Source organism: Phocoena sinus, chromosome 3 (genome assembly GCF_008692025.1).
Source record: "Phocoena sinus isolate mPhoSin1 chromosome 3, mPhoSin1.pri, whole genome shotgun sequence".
NCBI classification, from domain to species: domain Eukaryota; kingdom Metazoa; phylum Chordata; class Mammalia; order Artiodactyla; family Phocoenidae; genus Phocoena; species Phocoena sinus.
Genome location: NC_045765.1, coordinates 10,247,237 through 10,274,130, shown reverse-complemented (window position 1 = coordinate 10,274,130; position 26,894 = coordinate 10,247,237). Strand labels below are relative to the sequence as shown.

The 26,894-nt window shown below is 40.6% G+C and overlaps 2 protein-coding genes across 2 annotated transcripts; both read left to right on the top strand.

The window, feature by feature from the left end:
* The first annotated feature begins 1,068 nt into the window (after window positions 1-1,068).
* On the top strand, window positions 1,069-17,193 carry LOC116752065 (zinc finger protein 709-like). The gene is made up of 4 exons (XM_032628676.1): window positions 1,069-1,206; window positions 11,124-11,250; window positions 11,627-11,687; window positions 12,074-17,193. The coding sequence occupies exons 1-4, from the start codon at window positions 1,204-1,206 to the stop codon at window positions 13,128-13,130; spliced, it is 1,248 nt and encodes a 415-aa protein (XP_032484567.1). The 5' UTR covers window positions 1,069-1,203; the 3' UTR covers window positions 13,131-17,193.
* A 4,993-nt stretch (window positions 17,194-22,186) lies between these two features.
* LOC116752066 (interleukin-1 receptor-associated kinase 1-like) lies at window positions 22,187-26,573 on the top strand. Its single transcript, XM_032628677.1, has 2 exons — window positions 22,187-25,033; window positions 26,112-26,573. The coding sequence occupies exon 1, from the start codon at window positions 23,779-23,781 to the stop codon at window positions 24,592-24,594; it is 816 nt and encodes a 271-aa protein (XP_032484568.1). The 5' UTR covers window positions 22,187-23,778; the 3' UTR covers window positions 24,595-25,033; window positions 26,112-26,573.
* The last annotated feature ends 321 nt before the right edge of the window (window positions 26,574-26,894 follow it).

Here is a 26,894-nt window from a genome sequence, read left to right as displayed (position 1 = left end):
GTGGGCTCTAGAGCACAGGCTCAGTAGTTGTGGTGCACGGGCTTCGTTGCCCCGCGGCATGTGGGATTTTCCTGGACCAGGGCTTGAACCCATGTCCCCTGCATTGGCAGATGGATTCTTAACCACTACGCCACCACGGAAGCCTGTGAAATAAAAATTCTTAACAACTGGAATGTAACACTGGATTTTTGTTTTCCCCTGAAATTTACCCCTCTTGCCTCTTTGAAAATATTTTATACGGTCTTTCAAGCTCTATTAATTAAGTACATTTTACACTATTGAAAAAAGAAATTTAAATAAGTGAGTAAATCTTTTGAAGGGCACTAACCCAGAGATGGGCAGTTGTTACAGGTTAGCTCGTCCAGAAAAGTTTGAAAAAAAAAAAACCCTCCACAAAATGATTCCCCATAGGATGTCTCTTCCAAGAAAAAAAATTGGGAGAAGGGATTTCATACACCTACTTCCAAGTGGTTATTCTCGGCTTTCCCCTCGTGTAAAACATCCACAGACCGCCCCCCTCCCCAGTGCAATCCACGACTCTGCGCAAATAGGATACATAATTAAAATACTGGGTGTGTTTAAAATACACCACGGGAGACGAATAGTTGATAGATGATGTGAATCGGAGAGGGGAAATATACTTTGGGAAGGCGGGGAGCGCTCTGGAAATTTCATGAGTTCTTGCCAGCCCTACTAAGAGCTATTCTGCAGGTCGGTTCCATGCCTGGCCACACAGCCTTACACCAAGCCCTTGACCCCTGGAGGACATAAGACCCTCTTGTTCCAGGCAGGACTGGCCTGGGCCACCCTCTTATCTGTACTTGCTGCATCTTGAAACAGAATCAGGAATCCCAGTGCAGGAGGAGCTGCGGAAGACAACTGAGACAATCCCAGGCCAGGAAATGTTGTTTTACCAAGCAAACGTGCCAGGCGGGGACAGGTCCCATCCCACCTCCCACAGGTTGTCACTCAGGCACTAGGGGGCGGGGTATTGAGATCTGTCCAACCAGGCGGCCGCTGAGGCAGGTGGGCGGAGCGGTTCCCCACTCAGGCGTGGACTTCCTTACCTTCTACAGTGGAGGGGTCGCGTGTCTTTCTCGGTTCACTAACCTGTTAACTCTCGCGTACCTTCTGTTGCCCTGTGTTCTGCACTAGTCCTTGCAGTCGTTAGGAGGGACTCAGACAGACCCAGGAAACCTCGAAATGGTGAGTGTGCTAAGCCGGGCTGTGGACGCTGCGAAGGGACTGGTCGCAACCGGCCGAAACCGGCCATCTTTCTTGACCCGGTCACTTCGCGGTCAACTCCGGAGTCAACTCCGGAGTCTGCGGATACGCGGGGGGCGCTGCTCGGACCTCAGTCCCCTCCGGGTCTCAGTGGCGGGGTTGGCCCGGCAGCTCGGACCCCGGGCGTCCTGTCCGGTCACTTCGCTGCAGGAACTTTTGCCCCGGAGCCTCACCCGGCTGCTCTGCAGCCGCTCTTCTCCCCCCAGATTGTGTGGTGACCTCAGGCACAGTCTTCAGGTGACAATTGGGACTCGTTCTCCAGGGTTCGGTCGTGGGATTAGCTGTGGTCTGAGGGGTCTCAGCCTTTCCTTTCTGCCCCAGGGGGCACCCGTTTTGATAGGGATAGAATAGAATAGTTACACTGGTAGTTGTAGAAGTCCCAGTAGGGGATTGTAAATAGAGAGGGAAACCTAGGGAACTTTGGGAGACCACTGTAACTTATTGATCGCTCAAGAAAGCTATCGGAAATGTGGAACCAAGCAGGCCTCCTTAAGTATAAAGCCATAAATAAAAGCATGAGATATGCCCCAGATCATTAAGTGAAAGAAAAAATGAGGCCTGCATTCCGCTGGTCGAGTTCAGCAAGGTAATGATCCTTAACACCAAGGACAGGAATTTTAAGAGAAATGTGACATTCCAAAGTAGGAGACCCTCATTATATGGAGACTTGAGATGATACAACATACTTTAGTGTATGTTACCACCTTTCTCCTGATTTGAATAAGCTCTATGACAGTCCTAGTTTGACTTCATAGGGTCAGACACTCTCCTATGTCATAGGAAGGAGGAGCTAGTGACCTAAGCCTGACTTCTACCCGAAGAATGAGGAAGAAGGCACTCTTTTTCCCCTTCCCCACTTTCCTTTGACTATAAAAATATAGCCCGGTTAATCCTCAGGGCAGAGCCCCCCTGCCTGCTTGCGTCTCTTGCAAGCGTCCTATATTAATAAATCTACCTCTTGCCTATCTCTTTGCCTCTTGCTGAATTCCTTCTGCACTGTGACACAAAGAACTCGAGCCTCAGTAAGTCCAACACCAGGTGAGTGATTCTAATTAAAAGACCATAGGTTCAAGTCCCAATCTGGGTTTAGGCAGGGTTCGAGTCCCGGCACGTGGGTTCAAGTCCCCTCTGACTTACACGGTTTCATTTTTTCTCTGAGTTTTCCAAACGTTTGGGAAGCAGAATTTCAAAGACCTTAGCCCCCCAGAGGAGCTCTTTGTAGGGCTGGCGATAAATCATTAAATTTCCAGATCGCTTCCCTCATTCCCAAAGTCAGTTTCGCCTCTCCGATTCAAATTACCTATCATCTATTCGTCTCCGCAGTGCATTTCAAACACATATTTTAATTGTTTATCCTATTTCCTTAGTGACGTGGATGGTATTTTTTGGGGGGGCGGGGGGTGGTCTGTGGATATTTTACAAGAGCAGAAGCCGACAATGACCATTTGGAAGTGGGTTGTATGAAGTCCTTTCTTCTGATTTTTTTACTGGAAACAGATATCCTATAGGAAGTCCTTTCGTGGAGGTTTTTTTTGAACTTTTATGGACGATCTACCCTGCCCATTCCTAGGTTAATCCCCTTCAAAAGATTTACTCGCTTATTTAAGTTTCTTTCTTCAATAGTGTAAAGTAGAGCTTCAAGGTCCATATAAAATATTTCCAAAGAGGTAAATGAGGTGAATTTCAGGGGGAAAAATATTCCAGTATTACATTCCATTTGTTAAGAATTTTTTGCTTTTATTCAGTCCCTGAGGAAGTGTGGTTAAGTTTTTGTGGCCTCTCCTTTACTTTTGGTGGATTTCAAATGAAGTTCCAAGATTTAGACTTGTAGAGAAGAAGTATTCAAGCGTGATTAATTATGTAGTAAATGAAATTGCCTTGGGAGTAATTGACTGACATTTTTTTTCTGAAAAGGAATAGATATTTGGGGTTTCCTGGTGAACTAGTAGAAGTGGCTTATAATTTTCTTCTCTCATTTCCACATAAACACTGGATTTGAGTGATTTTGCTGAATTGTTCAAACAGGGTTTGTGTATTTAAAGTATCAGTGGTGGTGGAGAGCACCTGTAGCTGGGAGCAGAGCCTGAGGTCAGTGTCTTCAGGCCAAGGCCCCCTTTGAGCCTGCGAGGGGAAGTACTTGAAGGCCCTCCTATACTTGGAATCATACAGTATATAGCTCTGCCAGATTGGCTTCTTTCCGGTAGCAATATACTTTTGAGCTTTGCTTCATGTGTTTTCATAGCTTGATACTTTATTCCTTTTTATTCATCATATGGATATACCACTGACTATTTGACTCTTGCAAGATATCTTGCTTACCTGTTGACTCATGCCAGTTATGAATAAAGCCCCTACAGGTATTTGTGTATGAGTTTTGTGTGAATATGAGTTGATCTCATTTGGACAAATAACAAGGAGTGTGATTGCTGGGTCTTAATATACATACTAAGAGTATATTTTGTTTTGAAAGAGAGCTCCTGTCTTCCTTTGTAGGGGTACCAAGTTCCATTCCCCCCAGCAATGAATGAGGATTACCTTCACATCCATTTGGTGTTTTGCATTTTAGTTATTAAATAGGTGTGTAGTGATAGCCCGTTTTATTTGCAATTTCCCACTGACATTTGACATTGAGCATGTTTTCATATTTCCAGTTTCCCTTCTATATATCTTTTTTGGGGAGCTGTTTGTTCAGATCTTTTGCCCATTTTCAATTGGATTATTTATCTTCTTACTATTGAGTTTTAATAGTTCCTGGATATTTTGAATACCAGTTATTTATCACATAAGTGGTTTGCAAATTTTAATATTTTTTCATATCCTGTGACTTGGCTTTTCATTCCCTTAACACTGCCTTTCTGAGAGGAGACGTTTTTTATTTTAATGAAGTGAAATTATTCTTTTTCTCTTTTACAGACCTTGTGTTTGTTGTTATATTTGAAAATTCATCACCAAACCCAAAGTGACCTAGATTTCCTTCCATGATATTTTCGAGGAGTTTATTACTTTTGCATTTTACATTTAGATCTGTGATGTGTTTTGAGGCTTTTTTTGTAAAACGTGTAAGTGTTTACATTTGCTTTGTGTGTGTGTGTTTGTGAATATCCATTATTTACAGCACTGTTTGTTTAAAAGATATTCTTTTCATTTGAATTGCCTTTCCTTCTTTGTCCAAGTTCATTGTGGGTCTACAGGAAAACAGTTGATTATCTTTCAATCTTGAGATATGTCTTCTATTTTTTTAATAAATTTATTTATGTTATTTATTTATTTGGCTGCTTTGGGTTTTCGTTGCTGCGCGTGGGCTTCTCCCTAGTTGTGGCGAGCGAGGGCTACTCTGCGTTGCGGTGCGTGGTCTTCTCATTGCGGTGACTTCTCTTGTTGTGGAGCACGGGCTCTAGACGTGCAGGTTTCAGTAGTTGTGGCACGTTGGCTCAGTAGTTGTGGCTCACAGGCTCTAGAGCGCAGGCTCAGTAGTTGTGGCACACGGGCTTAGCTGCTCCACGACATGTGGGATCTTCCCAGACCTGGGCTCAAACCCGTGTCCCCTGCACTGGCAGGTACCTTCTTAACCACTGCGCCACCAGGGAAGCCCAGGATATGCCCTCTTAATTCCAAGAGTTATCTGTTGTTGGAGAATCTTTAAGATGTTTCACAGAGATAATTATGTCCTAGAGACCAAATATTTGAATTTACCTACAGGATACATGAATATGTTCTTTTTCAGGAAGTAGAAGTTCCCTCTATTACTTGTTTGTGATTAAAAATGGATGCTGTATTTTACCAAATCCTTTGAAATTTTCATTTCCCCCTTTGTTCTTTTCTGATATTTCCTTTTACCCTCTGTCTTCCCTTATAGGCATATTGATTAGATGTTTATCAGTGTTATTAATCTTGTCAAAGAACTAGCTTAAAAGTTTTTTTCTCCTTCAATTACCCACAATTACATTAATTTCCTTTCTGATTTTTATAACTTTATTTTGCTTATTTTGTGATTATATCGTCTTCTCTTTATTGTTTTTTTTTTTTTTTTTGTGGTACGCGGGCCTCTCACTGTTGTGGCCTCTCCCGTTGCGGAGCACAGGCTCCGGACGCGCAGGCTCAGTGGCCATGGCTCACGGGCCCAGCCACTCCACGGCATGTGGGATCTTCCCGGACTGGGGCATGAACCCATGTCCCCTGCATTGGCAGGTGGATTCTCAACCATTGCGCCACCAGGGAAGCCCTCTTTATTGTTTCTTAAGGTAGATGCTTGTGTTGTTGTTTACACACCTTTTTTCCCAGTTGATGATGACATAAATTTCTCTGTAGGCACTGCTTTTGCTGCATGCCACAATTTAGCTCAAAACAAATCTTAATTTCTCTTGAGACTTCTTCTTTGATCCCATGTATTACTTAGAAATATGTTGTTGAACCTTTGTGTGTTAGGGGTTTTTCCAAATCTCTTGCTTGTATTGATTGCTAGATGAATGCCTTTGAGTTCTAGGAGCATGGTTTGTATGATTTTTCTTCTTTCAGATTTGTTAAGGTATGCTTTATGTCCCAGAAAGTGTTCGGTCTGGTTGAATGTTTCATATGAATTTTAGAAGAATGCGTTTTCAGCTCTTGTTGCATGAAGTGCAATTACATTTAGTTATTTCATAGTATTCTTCAAAGCAAGTCTGTCCTTCCTGATTTTCTGCCTGCTGTTGTATACAGCTTATGAGAAGGGGGTGTTGATGTATGACTATAATAATGGATTTATGTATTCCTCCCTGCATTCTTCATGTCTTGCCTTATGTATTTTGCCGCTTTGTTGCTATGTATGTACACATGAAGGACTGTTATGCCTTCTTGCAGAATGGACCTTTTTGTCATTATGTAAAGTCCTTTCTACCTCTGAGTTTTCCTTGGTCTGAAATCTGCATTCTCTAAAGTTCATATACGAGTGCCAGCATTCTTTTGGTTAGTTTTGGCATGGTGTATTTATCCCCATTGCTTTATTTCTCATCTACCAGTGCCTTCATATTTAAAATGAGTTTTTGGTAGACTACATATAATTGTAATTTTAAAAATCACATATTACGATATCAGAAAGGGAAAGTAAAAAAAAACAGTATGCACTGAAAAAAATAAAATACTTTGGAATAAACCTGACCAAGGAGGTGAAAGAGATATGTTGAGCACCATAAAACATTGATAAAGGAAATTGAACTGAATCAAAAAATAGAAAGCTGGGCTTCCCTGGTGGTACAATGGTTAAGAATCCGCCTGCTGATGCAGGGGACACGGGTTTGAGCCCTGGTCTGGGAAGATCCCACATGCCATGGAGCAACTTAGTCCATGTGCCACAACTACTGAGCCTGCAGTCTACAGCCTGCACGCCTAGAGCCCGTGCTCCTCAACAAGAGAAGCAACCACACTGAGAAGCCTGCACACCACAACAAAGAGTAGCCCCCGCTCGACACAACTAAAGAAAGCTCGCGTGCAGCAATGAAGACCCAATACAGCCAAAAATAAATAAATAAGTTTATTTTTAAAAAAATGGAAAGCTAACCCATACTCTTGGATTGGAGGAATTATTTTTGTTAAAATGGACATAGTACCCAAAGTAATCTACAGATTTAATGTGATCCCTATCAAATTACTCATGACATTTTTCACAGAACTAGAACAAATAATCCTAAAAGGTATATGGAACTGTAAAAGACCCAGAATTGCCAAAGCAATTCTGAGGAAAAAGAAAAAAGCTAAAGGCATAACCCTCCCAGATTTCAGACAATAATACAAAGTTAAAGTTGTCAAAACAGTGTGATACTGCCACAAAACCAGAAATATAGACTCAATGGAACAGAATAGAGAGGCCAGAAATAGACCCACACACCAATGGTCAATTAATCTTTGACAAAGGAGACAAGAATATACAATGGGGAAAAGAAGGTCTCTTCAGCAAGTGGTGTTGGGAAAGTTGGACTGCCTCATGTAAATCAATGAAGTTAGAACACACCCTCACACCATATACAAAAATATACTCGAAATGGCTTAAAGACTTAAATGTAGGGCATGACATCATAAAATTCATAGAAGAGAACATAGACAAAACATTCTCTGATATAAATTATACCAATGTTTTCTCAGGTCGGTCTCTCAAGACAATAGAAATAAAAGTAAAAATAAACAAATGGGTCCCAAACAACGTATAAGCTTTTGTACAGCAAAGGAAACCATAAACAAAATGAAAACACAACCTACGTACTAGGAGAAAATATTTGTCAATGATGCCACCAACAGGGGCTTAATTTCTAAAATATACAAATAGCACATACTATCCAATAACAAAAAAGACAACCCAATAAAAAATGGGCAGAAGACCTAAATAGACATATCTCCAAAGAAGACATACATATGGCCAATAGGCACATGAAAAGATGTTCAGCATTGCTAATTGTTAGAGAAATGCAAATCAAAACTGCAGTGAGGTGCCCACCTCACATTGGTCAGAATGGCCATCATTAAAAGTCTGCAAATAACAAATGCTAGAGAGGGAGTGGAGAAAACGGAGCCCTTTTGTACTGTTGGAAGGAATGTAGATTGGTGCATCTTCTTTGGAAAACAGTATGGAGGTTCCCCAAAACACTAGAGTTGCCATATCATCCAGAAATCCCAGTCCTGGGTATATATGCAGAGAAAACGAATTCAAAATGATACAGGCACCCAAATGTTCATAGCAGCACTATTTACAGCAACCAAGACATGGAAACAACCTACATGTCCATTGGCAGATGAATGGATAAAGAAGATGTAGTATATATATTCAGTGGAATACTACTCAGCCATTAAAGGTGAAATAATGCCATTTGCAGCAACATGGATAGATGTACAGATTATCATACTACATGAAGTAAGTCAGATGGAGAAAGAGAAATACCATATGATATCACTTATATGTGATATCTAAAATATGTCACAAATGAACTTATTTTCAAAACAAAAACAGACAGACATCAAAATGAAAGTTATGGTTACCAAAGGGGAAAGGGGGTAGGTGGGAGATAAATTAGGAGTTTGGAATTAGCAGAAACAAGCTATTATATATAAAATAGATAAACAACAAGGTCCTATTGTATAGCACAAGGTACTGTAAAATCCTGTAGAAAACCTTAATGGAAAAGAATATGAAAAAGAATATATATATATGAATATATATATATATCTGAATCACTTTTCTGTACACCAGAACCTAACACAACTTTGTAAATCATCTATACTTCAATAAAAGTGAATAAGTAAATCTGATATTACTGTAATTTTCTTTCATTTGTATTGAGACCATTGTTGACTGAAATGGTGACTAATATGGTTGGATTAATATCTAACACTTTTTACTCTATTTGTTGCCCTTATTTTTTCATTTGTCTTTTCTCTTTTTTCTACCTTCTCTGGATTTAACTGAGCATTTTGTCTGATTCTTCCTTTTTTCCATTCTTAACCTATACCTTTGTAAAGAACTTTTTTAGTGGTTGCCCTTGAGTTTTCAGTATACATTTAGAACTAACCCACATCAGTCTGCAACTTAATGCAGTACCTCTTCAGTGGTTGTTCAGGTACCTCATACCACACTATTCCCATTTCCCCTCCTCTGTCCCTATTGATATGGCTGTCATTTATTTCACTTATCCACAAGGTTATCATTATCAATGTCATTCTTGCTAATATGATTTTAGACAAAGTGTCATCTATTATAAAAGAAATATAAAAGATGTTTACCTTTATTTATTCCTCTTTTAATTCCCCTACGTAATTTACATTCTTTCTGATGAATTTTAATGTCTTTCAAAATTGGCATACTACTGACAAGTTCCATCAATTTTTGTCTCAAAATGGCCTTCTATTTTTTAAGGATAATTGTGCTTCCTAACAGAATTCTAGGACACTGTTTTTTTTTTTAATTTCAAAACTTTAAATGTTTCAATCCACTTAGTTCTTTCATATATACGTATGTATATAATTATTATTATTGGTTTTTTTTCCTGAAAAGAAGTCCAGTTTGATTCTAATCTTTATTTCTCTATACCTAAAGTGTACCTCTGGCTTCTTACAATATATATTCTCTTTGCCTTTGTTTTTCTCTCTACTTTAAATATAATATACTTTGGTCTCCATTTTAGGTGTTTTCATTTTTATTGTTCACTGAGCCTCATGGATCTATGGGTGTTGTCTATCATTAATATTAGGAACATCTCAGTGGTCGTTACTTATTTCTGTCTCTCTTTTCCTTCAATTATTTTCATTATATGTATCTTAAATCTTCTGTTAAAGAAGGTCATGCCAGAGTTCATGGATACTGTGTTCTATCTTTTTTGATCCTTTTTGTCTTTGTGTTAGACTACAGTGAAACAGTTTTTTTGGGTACCGGCCTTAAGAACAGAATCTTTGGGGCATATTTAAAAAATGTCTTTCTGGGCTTCCGTGGTGGCGCAGTCGTTGAAAGTCCGCCTGCCGATGCAGGGGACGCGGGTTTGTGCCCTGGTCAGGGAGGATCCCACATGCTGCGGAGTGGCTGGGCCTGTGAGCCATGGCCGCTGAGCCTGCGCGTCCGGAGCCTGTGCTCCGCAACGGGAGAGGCCACAAAAGTGAGAGGCCTGCGTACCGCAAAAAAAAAAAAAAAAAAAAGTCTTTTCTCTTTCTCAGTTTTAGGGCACCAGTTTACCCTTTGAAGTCAGTGCTCTCATGGCTCTGGGAGGACTTCTTTATTTCAAGCTTTTTCATTCTCTTCTTGTGAGATGGAGAATCACAACTTCTAATTTCATAAATCCCAGACTAGATTTTCACTTAGCAGTTGCAATACTGGCTGCTTGGAAAACTCCTGTTCCTGAAATATCAGGATGGAGACTTTATGTTCTTTTGGAGGAAGCCAATGATGAAACCCGTACATAATTTATAATCATGGGAAAATTCACCATCAAAGTGTTACAGACTTTGGTGAGCTCCCTTGTAAACTGTAGCTCTTAACATGTTCCTTGAGGGCAGTAAGACCCAGAGTATACTGTTATGGTGTGAAGAGAAAGAGTTTTTTTGGGCATGTAATTGCACTGTGTGTTCTAAAATTTGGCTGGAAGCGCCTTGAGGCACCTGAGTATAGGGATTTTGTGATCTAACATTAATGCTTCTTCCCCATGTCTGAGCTCTAAATTTGAAGTAACTTTCTACCTGCATCAAATTATATGTAGAGAGGAAGGAAAAACAGTCTGTGCTAATCATTATACAACTTAAAAGCAGTGCATCTGCAGAAGAATATTTATATTCAGGCAACTGTGTGTGATTGTGATTTCTTCTAAAGGCCTGGAGGACTTTGGGGCAGTGTGGCCAGCTGGGCTTTGTTAAAAGTTTGATTTCTACAGGTCACCTGGCCTCTGATGATAGGTGATAGGATTAGAAAAAAGCTTCCAGTTCTTCACTGTGTGCCTATTTATTAAAACCTCATGCAATCTTGATCCTCTGCCTCATGGAGTACTGTAACTTGTGGATCATAAGAAGAAGACGAAAGAATTTTTTCAGCAGAAATCGTTGTTCTTAAAATGATGTTTCTTTCATTTGTAAAGTATTTCTCATTCTCTGGGCTCTGCCATTATTGTGATATAAGCGATACTGTGACCCCAGAAGTTATGTGTAAATAATTTCCATTTGTTCATGATGCTGTTAAATTATTGAGGAAGTGTGGAGAATAAGTTTATCATGATCAAGTCATAGAATAACTCTTTGTAAACAACAGAATTGTATGTAACCTTCCTATAAATCGAGTGTGGGTGTCTAGTTCTGTCAGTCTCATGCATCTCAGTGTGCCCCTATTTTGGGTGTTTTAGGACTCATTGGCCTTTGAGGATGTGGCTGTGAACTTCACCCTGGAGGAGTGGGTTTTACTGGATTCCTCACAGAGGAAACTCTACAGAGATGTGATGTGGGAAAACTTCCAGAACCTGGTCTCAGTAGGTAAGAATGAAAAATTCCCTCCCTTTGTCAATTAGAGAACAAGTGTTTCTTACCTGTCAATATTGTTCAAGGATGTGGAATGTGGAAAGGGAAAACTTTGGTAAAGAAGCTAGGGGAGGTGGGGATCAAAGGGAAATCCCCAGCGGTGCAGTGGTTAGGACTCGGCACTTTCACCACTGCTGTGGCCTCAGTTCAGTCTCTAGTCAGGAAACTAAGATCCTGTAGGACATACTGCACAGCACCCGCTCCCCCAAAATAAAGAGAAGAAGAAAGAAAGGAAACTAGACATGGTCAGAGCTCATCATGGGCCTAAAGTCCAATAATTTTTCTATCATTTTTAGTACTTTGGGATCATTTTTCTGGTTCTGCATTTCAGAAACAAAACAGGAAGATCATGACATTGAAGATCAGTACAAAAACCAGGGGAGAAAATTAAGGTGAGTCACACCCGCAATTCAAAGCATTGTCTTGTGAGAATCATGGTATATTCTGAAAATTTTAAAGAAGTCAACAAAAACAAATAGCCCAGTCTTCAAATTTAGTTATTCTATTCTCAGAAAATGTCTCCGAAAAAGTATTTTCTTAAATGTGATATAAATGTTCTTTGCTTCCAATATAGTTCATGTGCAGTCAATAAACCCTATATTTGAATATCACTTTTTAATAGAAGAGGTGAAGTCCTGTTGCAGAGCATTCAGTTTATTCAACTTCTAACAATTCACACAAGATAGAAAACCTCACTGTTCCTATAAATCATAATAAATACAATAAATAAATGATTTCTTAATAAAGAAATCATTAATAATCTTCTCATTGTTTACAGAAGTTCTATGGTAGAGAGACTCTATGAAAGTAAAGGCAGTAGTTTCTGTGGAGAAAACTTCACCCTTATTCCAACTCTCAATCTGAAGAAGAAAATTCCTGGTTTAAAATCATGGGAATGCAGTGCATGTGCAAAGGTCTTCATGCATCATTCATCCTTTAATAGACACATGAAATGTCACATTGAAAACAAACGAAGAGAGTATCAAAAGTACCATGAGAAGGTATATAAATGTAAAGAATGTGGGAAAGCATTCATTTCTCCTAGTTCTCTTAGAACACATGAAAGGAGTCACACTGGAGAGAAGCCCTATGAATGTGAACAATGTGGAAAAGTCTTTCGATATCAAAAATCCTTCCGAATACACAAAAGAACTCACACAGGAGAGAAGCCCTATGAATGTAAGGAATGTGGGAAAGCCTTCATGTGGGAAACAACTTTTCGAAAACACATGGTAACTCACGCTGGGGATTTACCTTATAAATGTCAGAAATGTGAGAAAGCATTCATTTATCCCAGTTGTCTTCGAATGCATGAAAGCAGTCACAACGGAGAGAAACCCTATCAATGTAAACAATGTGGAAAAGCCTTTAAAAGTCCTGAAACTATTCAAATCCATGAAAGAATTCACAGGGGAGAGAAACTCTATGAATGTAAGCAGTGTGGTAAAGCCTTCAATCATTTCAGTTCCTTACAGCTACACAAAAGACATCACACAGGAGAGACACCATATGTGTGTAAAACATGTTCTAAAGTATTGAATACTGCCCGGTCTCTTCGAAATCATGAAAGAATCCACACTGGAGAAAAACCCTATGAATGTAAGGAATGTGGGAAAGCCTTCACATGGAAAATAACCCTTCAGAAACACATGATAACACACACTGGGGATGGACCTTATAAATGTAAAGAATGTGAGAGAGTATTCATTAATCCCAGTTCTCTTAAAACACATGAAAGGAGTCACACTGGAGAGAAACCATATCAATGTGAACAATGTGGTAAAAGTTATAGATATCTAGCGGTTTTGAAAATACATCGAAGGACCCATACTTGAGAAAAACCCTATGAATGTAAAAATGAAGGGAAAACCTTCACTTCTGCATATGTTCAAGTGCATGAAAGAATTCACACTGGACAGAAACCCTACCAATGACAGGAATGTGGGAAATCCTTCATTTGCCTCTCAGTCGTTCAAAGACCTGAGACTGCACACTGGACAGAAATCATATAAAATATGACTAATGTGGGAATAGCTTTTCTGATCTTTGTAGTTTATGAAACCATAAAAGGATTTACTAGATAAAACCTTATTTGTAAACAGCCTGGGAAGCACTTCAATTGATCGATATCATTACATGTAAAAACTCCCATGGAAAAGAAGTATAAATGTAAGTAACATGAGATAACTTGATGGAAAGTAATCTATGCCTAATGTTCCAAAAAACCTTCAATATGAAAGTTTTTTAAATTTTTGTTTATTATTATTTTTTTTTTTGCCAGGCTGTGCAGCATGTGGGGCATCTTAGTTCCCCAATCAGGGATCAAACCTGTGCCCCGTGCAATGGAAGTGTGGAGTCTTAACCACTGGACTGCCAGTGAAGTCCAGAAAGAGTTGTTTTAAAAGTTTATAGGACTTCCCTGGTGGTGCAGTGGTTAAGAATCTGCCTGCCAATACAGGGTACATGGGTTCGAGCCCTAGTCCTGGAAGATCCCACATGCCACAGAGCAACTAAGCCCATGTGCCACAACTACTGAGCCTGGGCTCTAGAGCCCATGAGCCACAACTACTGAGCCCATGTGCCACAACTACTGAAGCCTATGCACCTAGAGCCCATTCTCCACAACAAGGGAAGCTGCCACAATGAGAAGCCCGTGCACTGCAATGAAAAGCAGCCCCTGCTCGCCACAACTAGAGAAAGCCCATGTACAGCAGCGAAGACCCAATGCAGCCAAACAAACAAACAAACAAAAATTTATAAATATGTTGTGTTTACTCAGGATCTTTCTTCAAGTGTATCCTTCAATGGTGGATTTCTACTAATTTCACAAACAAATATTAATGTGAATTCATTCTGTAATTCGTCTTTCAACAATAGTACATAACGTTAAAAGGTAGTGATTTTTCCTTTATTTGGATAGTTACTTTGTTCTATTTACTTCTGAAGCCTGTTGGATTCATGGATGAATTTAAGTGTATTTCTAGTATGCAGTGAGACTTAAATTTTTATAATGTTCTATTCATCCTCTGTTAATGGGCCATTGAAAAATGGCAGTTAGATATTTGTTGGGATTTCCTAGTAGTTTTGTGTGGCAGTTCCTAGGTATATAATATATTGTATATATTGTATCCTTTTTACTGAGAAAGATCCTTTCTGGTGGTGGTGTGTATAGGAGACTTTTCCCATTTTCCATTCCATTAAATACTTGGAATAAATTTTATGTATGACTGATATGTCAAAGAGTATACTGTTATGTAAATTATGATTTTTCCTATTTGCTTTTTGTGTTTCCTTCTGACTGGTATTTGTTGAATAGACTGTGAGACTTGTGATAATACAGAAAATCTGGAGTTGGAGTTATCTTGCCTGTGAGTCATATTAGGACCTAGACTTTCCAGAATCTATCCCTTTTGTGGTTCCATGTTAGCATTCACCAACAGCTCACCTGTGTGCGATTTTAAAGCAGATGCGGAGAAGACATTCTTCAGATAGTGGATTCCCCACACTGGGAGAGAGGCAGATACGTAGGAGCTTCAAGGACACCATCTCCCAGCTTATTTTCCAGATTCTGTGTCCTTGTAGTCAAGAGTGTCCTCAACACCATCAAAAAATGTTTGATTTCCATTTTTATAGACATGTAGGTTCCCCTGATATCTTCACAGCTTACACATCAAAGATCCATCAGAGTTTGAATTTTTTCTGTAAGGCCTCTTGTGTCCACTTTGAAAGTTATTTCAGTATTTTATGGTTGGTAATAGTCTCTGATTACACTCCTCTCTGGATTATATCTTTATAGTGTCTAATATGTGTAGGAAACATTTTATGTTGTTAATAATACTAGTAATACTAGTATGTGTTCCTGACCCACCACAACATTCACAATGGTGCCACCAAAACGAATGACATGGGAGTTTGTTTCTCTACTGCATTGCACAGGGGCATTGGTGACCCATTGTTTCCATGTGAGAATAAGCACCTCCTTCTGTCAAGATGGCTATGGGTGTTTCCTGTTACTTGTAGCTGAATATAATCCCCCAAAATGTTTTTTATTGCCTTTTATTTTACATGATTGAAACTGTTTGAATTTTTTGTGAAACAGTAGTTTTTGTAGTCTTTTCAAATATTTTACCAACTCTTTTTGAAGCTTTCATTAGCTAATAAATGTTACTTTTCATTTCCTCAAAGAATATATTAAAGTACCCTTTTTATGTATGAATATTCAGAAAAACCTTGCATCTTTCTTCATTTAATCATTATGCAATGTGAGTAAGTTTTTAAAAAATATTAGGTTGGCCAAAAGGTTTGTTCGTTTTTTTCTGTAAGATGGTCTAGCAGAGCTTCCCTGGTGGCACAGTGGGTAAGAATCTGCCTGCCAATGCAGGGGACAAGGGTTCAATCCCTGGTCTGGGAAGATCCCACATGCCGTGGAGCAACTAAGCCCATGTGTCACAACTACTGAGCTTGCGCTCTAGAGTCTGCAAGCCACAACTACTGAGCCCACATGCCTAGAGCTTGTGCTCTGCAACAAAAGAAGCCACTGCAATGAGAAGACCACGCACCACAATGAAGAGTAACCCCTGCTGGCTGCAACTAGAGAAAGCCTGTGTGCAGCAACAAATACCTAATGCAGCCAAAAATAAATAAATTAAAAAAAAATTTTTTTAATTAAAAAAATGGTCTAGTAGCACTAAGTTGTCTTTAACTTCATTTGAAACAATTTTGTTAGATTGTATTGTGGCAGTTCTCATATCAGTAAGCATTAAAAAAAATCAAAATTGGTGAATTTTTGTGTAGCCATTTTAGTATTGGTGATGTAAGAAAAAAAGTAACATTTTCGGCATATTATGCTTTATTATTTCAAGAAAGGCAAAAACGCAACTGAAAAACAAATTGTGCAGTTTATGGAGAAGGTGCTGTAACTGACCAAACGTGTCAAAATTCATTTACCAAGTTTCATGCTAGAGATTTCTTGCTGGACGATGCTCCACATTGGGGTAGACCAGTTGAAGTTGATAGTGATCAAATGGAGACATTAATTGAGAGCAATCGACATTATACCACTTGGGAGATAGCCTACATACTCAAAATATCCAAATCAAATGCTGAAAATCATTTGCACCAGCTTGGTTATGTCAATCGCTTTGATGTTTGAGTTCCACATAAGTTAAGCGAAAAAAACCTTCTTGATCGTACTTCTGCGTGCGATTCTCTACTGAAATGTAATGAAAACGTTCCGTTTTTAAAACAAATTGTGATGGGTGATGAAAAGTGGATACTGTACAATAATGTGGAACAGAAAAAATCGTGGGGCAAGTGAAACAAGCCACCACAAACCACACCAAAGGCTGGTCTTCATCCAAAAAAGGTGATGTTGTGTATATGGTGGGATTGGAAGGGAGTTCTCTATTATGAGCTCCTTCTGGAAAACCAAACAATCAATTCCAACAAGTACTGCTCACAGTTAGACCAACTGAAAGCAGCACTCAACATAAAGCATCCGGAATTAGTCAACAGAAAATGCATAATCTTCCATCAGGATGACGCAAGACCACATATTTCTTTGATGACCAGGCAAAAACTGTTACAGCTTGGCTGGGAAGTTCTGATTCATCTGCCGTATTCACCAGACATTGCACCTTCGGATTTCCATTTATTTTGGTCTTTACAAAATTCTCTTACTGGAAAAAATTTCAATTCCCTGGAAGACTGTAAAAGGAAGACTGTAAAATTTCAATTCCCTGGAAGACTGGAAAAAATTTCAATTCCCTGGAAGACTGTAAAAGAACAGTTCTTTACTCAAAAAGATAAAAAGTTTTGGAAAGATGGAATTATGAAGTTGCCAGAAAAATGGCAGAAGGTAATGGAACAAAATGGTGAATATGCTGTTCAATAAAGTTTTTGGTGAAAATGAAAAATGTGTCTTTCAGTTTTACTTAAAAACCAAAGGAACTTTTTGGCCAACCCAATATTTATTTATTTATTTTGCTATGCTGGGTCTTAGTTGCGGCATGCAGGATCTTCGATCTTCATTGCGGCATGCTGGATCTTTGGTTGCAGTATGCGAACTCATAGTTGCCACATCTCATAGTTCCCTGACCAGAGAGAATGGACTTGAGGACACGGGGAGGGGGAAGGGTAAGCTGAGACGAAGTGAGAGAGTGACATTAACATATATACACTACCAAATATAAAATAAATAGCTAGTGGGAAGCAGCCGCATAGTACAGGGAGGTCAGCTTGGTGCTCTGTGACCACTTAGAGGCGTGGGATACAAAGGGTGGGAGGGAGACGCAAGAGGGAGGGGATATGGAGATATATGTATACGTATAGCTGATTCACGTTGTTATATAGCAGCAACTAACACACAATGTAAAGCAATTATACCTCAATAAATATGTTAATTAAAAAAAACCCTGAGAAACACTTTGACCCATATCATTACATGTGAAAACTCCCATGGAAAAGAAGTATAAATAGTAGTAACATGAGATAAGTAGATAGAAAGTACTCCGTGCCTAATGTTCCAGAAAACCTTCAATATGAAAGAGTTGTTTTAAAAGTTTATAAATATTTTGTTTTTACTAAGGGTATTTCTTCATGTGTATCCTTGAACGATTGATTTATACTAATTTCAGAAATGAATATTAATGTGAGTTAATTCCATAAGTTGTCTTTCAACAATAATACATAAGGTTCAAAGGTACTTATTTTTCCTTTAATCAGACAATGATTTTTTTCTCTTTACATTTGAAGCCTGTTGGATCCATGGGTGAATTTACGTGTATTTCTAATATGCAATTAGGCTTAAATTTTTATAATGTTCTATTCATTCTCTGTTAATGGGACACTGAAAAATGGCAGTTTGGTATTTGTTGGAATTTTCCTAGTAGTATTGTGTGGCAGTTCCTGGATATTCATAATCCATTATATATGTTTCACCCTTTTTAGAAATATTTATTTATTTATTTTTGGCTGCGTTGGGTCTTTGTTGCTGCACGTGGGCTTTCTCTAGTTGTGGCGAGTGGGGGCTACTCTTCATTGAGGTGCGCAGGCTTCTCGTTGCAGTGGCTTCTCTTTGTTGCAGAGCACGGGCTCTAGGCACGTGGGCTTCAGTAGTTGTGGCTCGCGGGCTCTAGAGCGCAGGCTCAGTAGTTGTGGTGCACGGGTTTAGTTGCTCTGCGGCATGTGGGATCTTTCCAGACCAGGGCTCGAACCTGTGCTCCCTGCTTTGGCAGGTGGATTCTTAACCACTGCACCAGCTGCACCACCAGGGAAATCCCTATTTCACCCTTTTTACTGAGAAAGATCCTTTTTTGTGGTGGTGCATATAGGAGCCTTTTTCTATTTTCCATTCTGTTGAACACTTGGAATAAATTTTATGTATGGCTAGGATGTCAAAGAGCATACTGTTATGTAAATTATGATTTTTCCTATTTGCTTTTTGTGTTTCCTTCTCACTCATATTAGTTGAATAGACTATGAGACTTGTGATAATACAAAAAATCTGGAGTTGGAGATATCTTGCCTGTGAGTAATATTAAGACCTAGACTTTCCAGAATCCATCCTCTTTTTGGTTCCATATCATCATTCACCAATAATTCACCTGTGTGTGATTTTAAAGCAGGTGCAAAGAAGACATTCTTTAGATGTTGGAGTCCCCAGACTGGGAGAGAGGCAGACACATAGGAGCTTCAAGGACACCATCTTCCAGCTTATTTTCCAGATTCTGTGTCTTTATAGTCAAGGGTATTGTCAACACCACCAACAAGTGTTTGATTACCATTTTTATAGATGTGTAGTTTCCCCTGATGTCTTCACACCTTCCACATAAAAGATCCATCAGAGTTTGAATTTTTTCTGTAAGTCTTCTTATATCCACTGTGAAAGTATTTCAGTGTTTTATGGTTGGGAATATTCTCTGATTCCACTCTTCTCTGAGTTATATCTTTATAATGTCTAATTTGTGTTGAAAACAGTTTATGCTGTTAACAGTGCTAGTGAGTATGTGTTCCTGACTCACCACGGCATTCACAATGGTGCCGCCAGAAACAATGACATGGGAGTTTGTTTCTCTGCTTCATTGTGCAGTGGCTTCCTTGACCCATTGTTTCCATGTGAGAATAAGCACCTTCCTTCTGTCAGGATGGCTATGCATGTTTCGTATTACTTTTAGCTCAATATAATACCTCAATGTGTTTATTTTATTGTATGTGATTAAAACTATTCTATTCAGAATGATTATAGACAAACAACAAGGTCCCAGTGTATAGCACAGGGAACTGTATTCAGTATCCTTTAATAAACTATAATGGAAAAAATACTAAAAGGAATATCTATGTGTATAACTGAATCACTTTGCTGTACAGCAGAAGTTAACACAAAATTGTAAAGCAACTATACTTCAATTTAAAAAAATGATTACAAACCCTATACGACTGTGGTGTATAATAGTAACAGTGTGCTTTAGAGGACTTCTTATAGCATTTTCACTTGTGTTAGAGGATTTGATTGCTATTCAAGATAGCAAGACATTTTTCTTTATTGAATGCTTTCAGGCAGTTTATTTTATCGTTGGTGTTCATAATCATTTTCCTGAAGGCAAAAACAGTGTTGTGGAGCTAAACTTAATTAGTAAGAAGCTTCGTTCAATTATATTAGTAAGAAGAGGGGACTATTGGTCATTTTTATGGTTTTGCATTTTATCTTTTATCATTGTTAGAGATAGGGTTATAAAATACATAAATTCACTTCTTAGTATACTAGGTAATATTTTTTAAATCATTTTAATGACTTAACTGAGGTCTATAAATTTAGGTAAATTGTGAGGCAATACAAAGCTGGCAAGGGAGAAAGATAGGACTACTTTGCCAGTGATCCCTTTCTGAAAGACTATACTCTTTTTTTTTTATGTTTATCTTATTGAAGTATAGTTGATTTACAATGTTGTGTTAATTTCTGCTGTGCAGCAGGGTGGTTCAGTTATACATATACACATTCTTTTTCATATTGTTTTCCATTATTGTTTATCACAGATATTGAATATAGTTCCCTTTGCTATACAGTAGGACCTTGTTGTTTATCTAATCTATGTATAATGGTTGGCCTCCGCTAATCCCAATCTCCCAATCTGTCCCTCCCCCCACCCCCTCTCCCCCTTGGCAACCACAAGTCTGTTCTCTATGTCTGTAAGTCTATTTCTGTTTCCTAAATACATTCAGTTGTGTCATTTTTTTTACACGTTCTCCATTCCTTTAATGTGCATAGAGTAACCAGTGTATGTAAATAGGCATAGCGCCTTGTCCCCTATTCCTGTTTTTTTTTTAATTTTAAAAAAATTTTATTGAATAGTTGATTTACAATGTTTTGTTAATTTCTGCCATATAGCAAAGTGACGCAGTTATATATATGTATATATTCTTTTCCATATTGTTTTCCATTATGGTTTATCACAGGATATTGAATATAGTTCCCTGTGCTATACAGTAGGACTTTTTTTATCCGTCCTATATATATAATATTTTGTAGATATGTTGATTTGTGTGATATTTTAGATTTCACATATAAGTGATATCATATAGTATTTGTCTCTCTCTTTCTGACTTACTCCACTTAGTATGATAATCTCTAGGTCCATCCATGTTGCTGCAAATGGCATCATTTCCGTCTTTTTTCTGGCTGAGTAGTATTCCCTTGTTTATATGTACCACATTTTCTTTGTCCATTCATCTGTCGATGGACATTTAGGTTGTTTCCATGTCTTGGCTATTGTAAATAGCACTGCTCTGAATATAGGGATGCATGTATCTATTGAATTATAGTTTTGTCTGGATATACGCCCAGGAGTAGAATTGCTGGATCATATGGCAACTTTATTTTTAGTTTTTTGAGGAACCTCCATACTGTGGAGGTTCCTCAAAACCTCCTGCACCAATTTACATTCCTACCAACAATGTAGGAAGGTTCCGTTTTCTCCACACCTTCTCCAGCATTTGTTATTTGTAGACTTTTTAATGATGGACAATCTGACTGCTGTGAGGTGGTACCTTATTGCAGTTTTGATTTGCATTTCCCTGATAATTAGCAATTTTTTTTTCTGTTTCTTCCTGATTAAATCTTGGGTGTTTGTACATTTCTAAGAATTTGTTCATTTCTTCCAGGTTGTCCATTTTATGGGCATGTAATTGTTCATACTAGTATCTTATGTTATTTTGTATTTCTGTGGTATTGGTTGTAACTTTCTTCCATTCTGATTTTATTGATTTAGGCCCTCTTTTTTTCTTGATGAGTCTGGCTAAAGGTTTATCGAAGAACCAGCTCTTAGTTTCATTGATCTTTTGTTTTTTTAGTCCCTATTTCTGCTCTGATTTTCACTTATTTCTGCTCTGATTTTTTTTTTTTTTTTTTTTTTTGGCTGCATTGGGTCTTCGTTGCTGTGAGCGGGCCTTCTATAGTTGTGGCAAGCAGGGGCTACTCTTTTTTTTTTTTGTGGTATGCAGGCCTCTCACTGTTGTGACCTCTCCCATTGCAGAGCACAGGCTCCAGACACGCAGGCTCAGCGGCCATGGCTCACGGGCCTAGCCACTCCACGGCATGTGGGATCTTCCCAGACCGGGGCACGAACCCATGTTCCCTGCATCGGCAGGCGGACTCTCAACCACTGCGCCACCAGGGAAGCCCGAAGGGGTTACTCTTCATTGCTGTGCGCAGACTTCTCATCGTGGTGGCTTCTCTTGCCGTGGAGCATGGGCTCTAGGCACGCGGGCTTCAGTAGTTGTGGCACGCAGGCTCAGTAGTTGTTGCTCGTGGGCTCTAGAGTGGAGGCTCAGTAGTTGTGGTGCACAGGCTTAGTTGCTCTGCCACATGTGGGATCTTCCCGGACCAGGGCTCGAACCCGTGTCCCCTGCATTGGCAGGCAGATTCTTAACCACTGCACCACCAGGGAAGCCCCTGTAGTTCTTAATAGAACAAAAACTGATCTTCCCTGAACCAGAAGTATTCTGCCACTATACTGCGTTTGGACTTCAACTACAATTCTTCCCTTAGGTTTCCAACGTGCCCATTTAGATTGATTTTTTTTTTTTTTTTTTTTTGGCTGCGCCACATGGCTTGTGGGAACTTAGTTCCCTGACCAGTGTTTGAATCTGGGCCCTCAACTGTGAAAGTGCAGAGTCCTAATCACTGGACTTCCAGGGAATTCCCTCGATTGCATATTTTTTATTTAGCCAATCCTCCATAAGAACATGAGCCACTTTCTTAAAGAGGAAAAAAAAGGAAAAGGAAAATTAATATATGTGTATAAACACATACACTTACACACATCATGATGGTTCTGTTTATGTGAAGGATCATGACTAACATTGTATTTTAATTTTTATCTATTAGAAATCAAATTGTGCCTTATAATTGAGGAGTCATTTTTTTCTGTGTAATCTCCTAAACAGTAAATTTTGTGAAGTGTTCAGTATCGTTTTGGAAATCATAAAAAATAAAATTTCTCAATTTTGATCACATATAAAATGACAAGTGATTTTAGAGCTATCACTTTCATTCTCTATTGACTGGAATGGGCTTCATACTAAATGTATTAGGATGTCCTTACAGTATGAGGAGGTCTTCAGACTCACTCCTCAATAAAACTGGTGAAAATTATTTTAATAACAAGTATTTCAAGCTGCCGGAAATAGTCTTAAAGGCAAACAGCAGATGAAGAACAATTTGTTCAAGTAAATCTAGGAAGAGTCAATAACCATGTAGTATCTTTGTAAGGTGGCATATTGTAACTAGATTTATCACAGTGATCATTTTGAAATGTATAGAAATATTGAATCACAGTGTTGTGTAAGAGGAACTAACATAGTGTTGTAGGTCAATTATATTTCAAAAGCAAACAAACTCATAGGAATAGAGAGCAGATTTGTGGTTACCAGAGGTGGGGGAGGGGAATTCAATAAATGCAGTCAAAAGGTCAAAACTTCCAGTTCAAAGATAAATAAGTACTAGGGATGTAATGTACAACATGGTAAATATAATTTGCACTGCTGTATGTGGTATATGGAAGTAGCTGAGAGAGTAAATTCTAAGAGTTCTCACCACAAGGAAAATTATTTTCTATTTCTTATTTTTGTATCTATAGATGACGGATGCTCACTAAATTTAGTGTGATAAGTTTGCATTGCATTGATGTATGTGGGTCAAATTATTATGTGGTACACCTTAAATGTATACAGTGATGTATGCAATTATATCTCAATGAAACTTGAAGAAGAGAAAAACTCATAAAGATTTGTATGAAATATGAGTCTGTATTATTTGAACCAAGAGCACTCCCTGTCAATGAAAAATTAATCAGTCAATCTAAGAAAGAATTGGAAAATTTCATTTGAGCCAAATTTGAGGATTGTAACCTGGGAAGAGCATCTCAGAAAGCTCTGAGAACTGTTTCGCTCGTTAGAAGTCACGGCACAGGCCGGAGGGCTGTGAGGATGCTTGGTGCCCAGACCAAGTATCTGAAAGACCTGGTTGAAGAGGAAGCCGAGGAGGCTGGGGTGGCCCTGAAAAGCACCCAGACCACACTCCAAGCAGGTCTGGCTGCAGGTGCCTGGGCGGCCCCGATCTCCACCCAGATCTACAAGAAACACCTGGACCCCAGGCCCGGGCCAGGCCCACCAGAGCTGGGCCTGGCCCTGGGCCATCTGGCTTGCTGCTGCCTGCACCACCGGACCAAGAGGAGACCGCCCCACCCCCTCACCCCACCACGAGCCAGGTGTACCAGAGGCTGGAGAAGCTGCAGGCAGCAGTGGCAGGGCCGTCTCTGGAGCCAGAGGCCACCAACCGCCGACCCCTTCCCTGCAGGAGAACTCCTACGTGTCCACCACCAGCAGTGCCCTGAGCGGTGCCAGCCCATGGCAGCCCCTGGCAGCGCCCTCGGGAGCCCTGGCCCAGGCTACAGAGTGGCTGGAGAAAGGTGCCAGCCAGCCCGTGGAGAGAGACAAGAGCATGTCCAGCCTATCTGCTGCCCTGCATTGCTGACCCCAAGCTGCCCCCTGGGCCCAGCCCAGCCAGACAGCCCTGGCCCAGGGACCGCGTGTGTGCACCAGCACCCCTCAGGCAGGCTGGCTGTACTCAAGGGGGTGCCACCCGAGAGTCGAGCTGGAGGAGCGGCCCGGGGCTCTAGCCCACAGCTATGGAAGGACCACTCCTGGGCGGCTCGATGTCGTCACAGCCCCCGCAGATCGTCATCACGCCGGCACAACAGAAGATGCTGCAGAAGCTGGCCTTGCACGAGGATGGGGTCCTAGACAGCCTGCAGCTGCTGTCGTCCAGCTCCCTCCCAGACTTGGGCCTGGAACACCAGAACAGGCAGGGCCCCGAAGAGAGTGATGAGTTTCAGAGCTGAACTGTCCACCTGGTCAGATCCCTAAACCCGGAGGTCAAAATTCTCATGGTTGGAAGTTCTCACAGCTCGCGAGCCCTCTGCAGTCTGCGGGCAGGGAGGTGGGGGCTCCGTCCTCACGGAGGAGGGCAGGTAGTGGCCCTGCTGCTCTTGGGATGTGGGCACAGGCAGGGCTCAGAGCCCCCTGGGCTGACTGCTGCTGGCTGTCAGTAGGGCAGGACTTCTCAACAGCCCGCCTTGAGGCCAGCATTCACGGGAGAGGAAAGCCGATGTCGTTGGAGGGGCCGGTGGCGGGGAGGAGGGCAGGTCTGAAGGCTGCTGGCTACACAGGCCAAGGAGGAGAGGTGAGTGGTCCAGTGGGACTAGCGGGGTGCCAGCTCCCCTGAGAGTTGGGCAGGGTTTCTGCAGCCCAGGCCTACAGCAGCAGCCCTTAGCCCTTCTTTTCAGACTTTGCTGAAGCCCTGGGGAAAAGCAGCCACTCTGATGACAGAGCTGATGAGGCCAGGGGCCCTCCCAGCTGCTTGTAATTGGGAAAAGGAAAAGTGAGGTGTGGCTGTCCCGTGTTTCGGTCCACTAACTAGAAGTGGGAGTTCTGAGAGGCCCCAGGGAGTGCAGTGGCGCCTCCCATCAGGCCAGTGTCCTCAGGCTTCCCCAGGGAGCCGGGAGCTAGCCTAACAGGCAACCCCTTGGTGCTGCACCAAGCCAGGTTGGGCTCCAGAGGCCACAGGCTCAGCCTCAGGCCCAGGCACTGCTTGTGACAGAGGGGTCTCACTACCCCAGGTTTGGCTAGGCCCAAGCTTTGTTACCCAGACAGTGAGAAGCCCCAAGAAGGTGGGAAGTAGGGAGCAAGACAGAGAGGAAGGAAAATGAAAATGGGACTCACATTTTTAGAAGCAAGTCACGGTGCGTGTAACTGAATGTCTTTGAAAGTAGCCCAGAGCTGTAGCACAGGCTTCAAATGATTTTGTGTCTGCAATCATGAGTCACACTACATGCCCCACGAAGGTAGGCATTGGTGAAGTCCAAGCTGTGCTGGAGTAGTAAAAGCTTACACTTCGAAAAAAACAGAAATCAAGGCACCGTTATATAAGGTTTTTGAGGTAGAGGGCTATACATCAAATGACATATTATTGACAGTTTACATAATCCAGATCTAAGCAGGATCATGGTGGGTCATGTGACCCCTTACAAGATCAAGAAGAAATGTTATCTTTTAAGGAGTTGTCTTGTTGATGCTAGAAAAATGTTACTCTTTATGGTTGAGCAGACATTCCTGCTGATGGGGGAGGTCTAGCTGAGGCATAATGCAGATATACAATGCACAGTGGGAGGAGGGAGGAAGCCAAAGGGCAGAGAAGAATTTATGTTTAAATTTTTCTTGACTTGCCATAAAATACGCATCTTATTTCACTCCCTCTCTAGGTCCTCTCAGCGTAAGTTGCTGAAGATTCCACTTTAGACTACTGTGACCTAGAAAACATGGCACACCGTTACCCCAGCTCCCACTCAAGAGGACTGTTTTCCTAGAAAGGACAGACTTCAACTTTTCAAACCGGCCCCCACTGCCTGTTGCTGGGGGTTAATACTTGCTGGATGACTCTTCTTACAAACTTGGGACACGATTCTTTTATTCCCTACACATGGAACAGAGGTGATGCCTTTGTGTGCACTGACAGTACAGGGTGTTGATTGCCCTTTTCCCAGCAGGTGAGGTGGCTGTATCATAAGTCATTCCTGAGGTGCCTGAAGATACAATCAAGAGGACCACTGGCTGCTGTCTCCCCTCCACTGAGTGCTCAGCTCTTAGGATGGGATTGTCATTCAGAGAGGCTTCCTATTACCCCCAAACAGCTCCAGGATTGGCACAGAGGTTTTTTTCCTGAGTACGGGGTGGTGGGGTGTAGGTGGGTGGGTGGGAAGCGAGCTCTGACTACCTTTCCAAAGAATTAAAGTGCCTGGCAAAAGATTATGAAAAGTGGAAGTCAAAGGACCCTAGCAAAAAAGTGGAAAATGAGGTGAAAATCAGTTAGGAGTAGATTCTGTATTTAATGAAAGTAGCCTACCTGTACACTGCCTAGTTTTCTGGGTAGAGTTGGGAACTTAAGAGTGCTGAGAGGAGGATTCCAAGGGTTAAACAAATATCACGTACTGATTTTGGGAGATATTTCTACAAAGGAACCAGAATTGCATTGAATAAATTGGAGA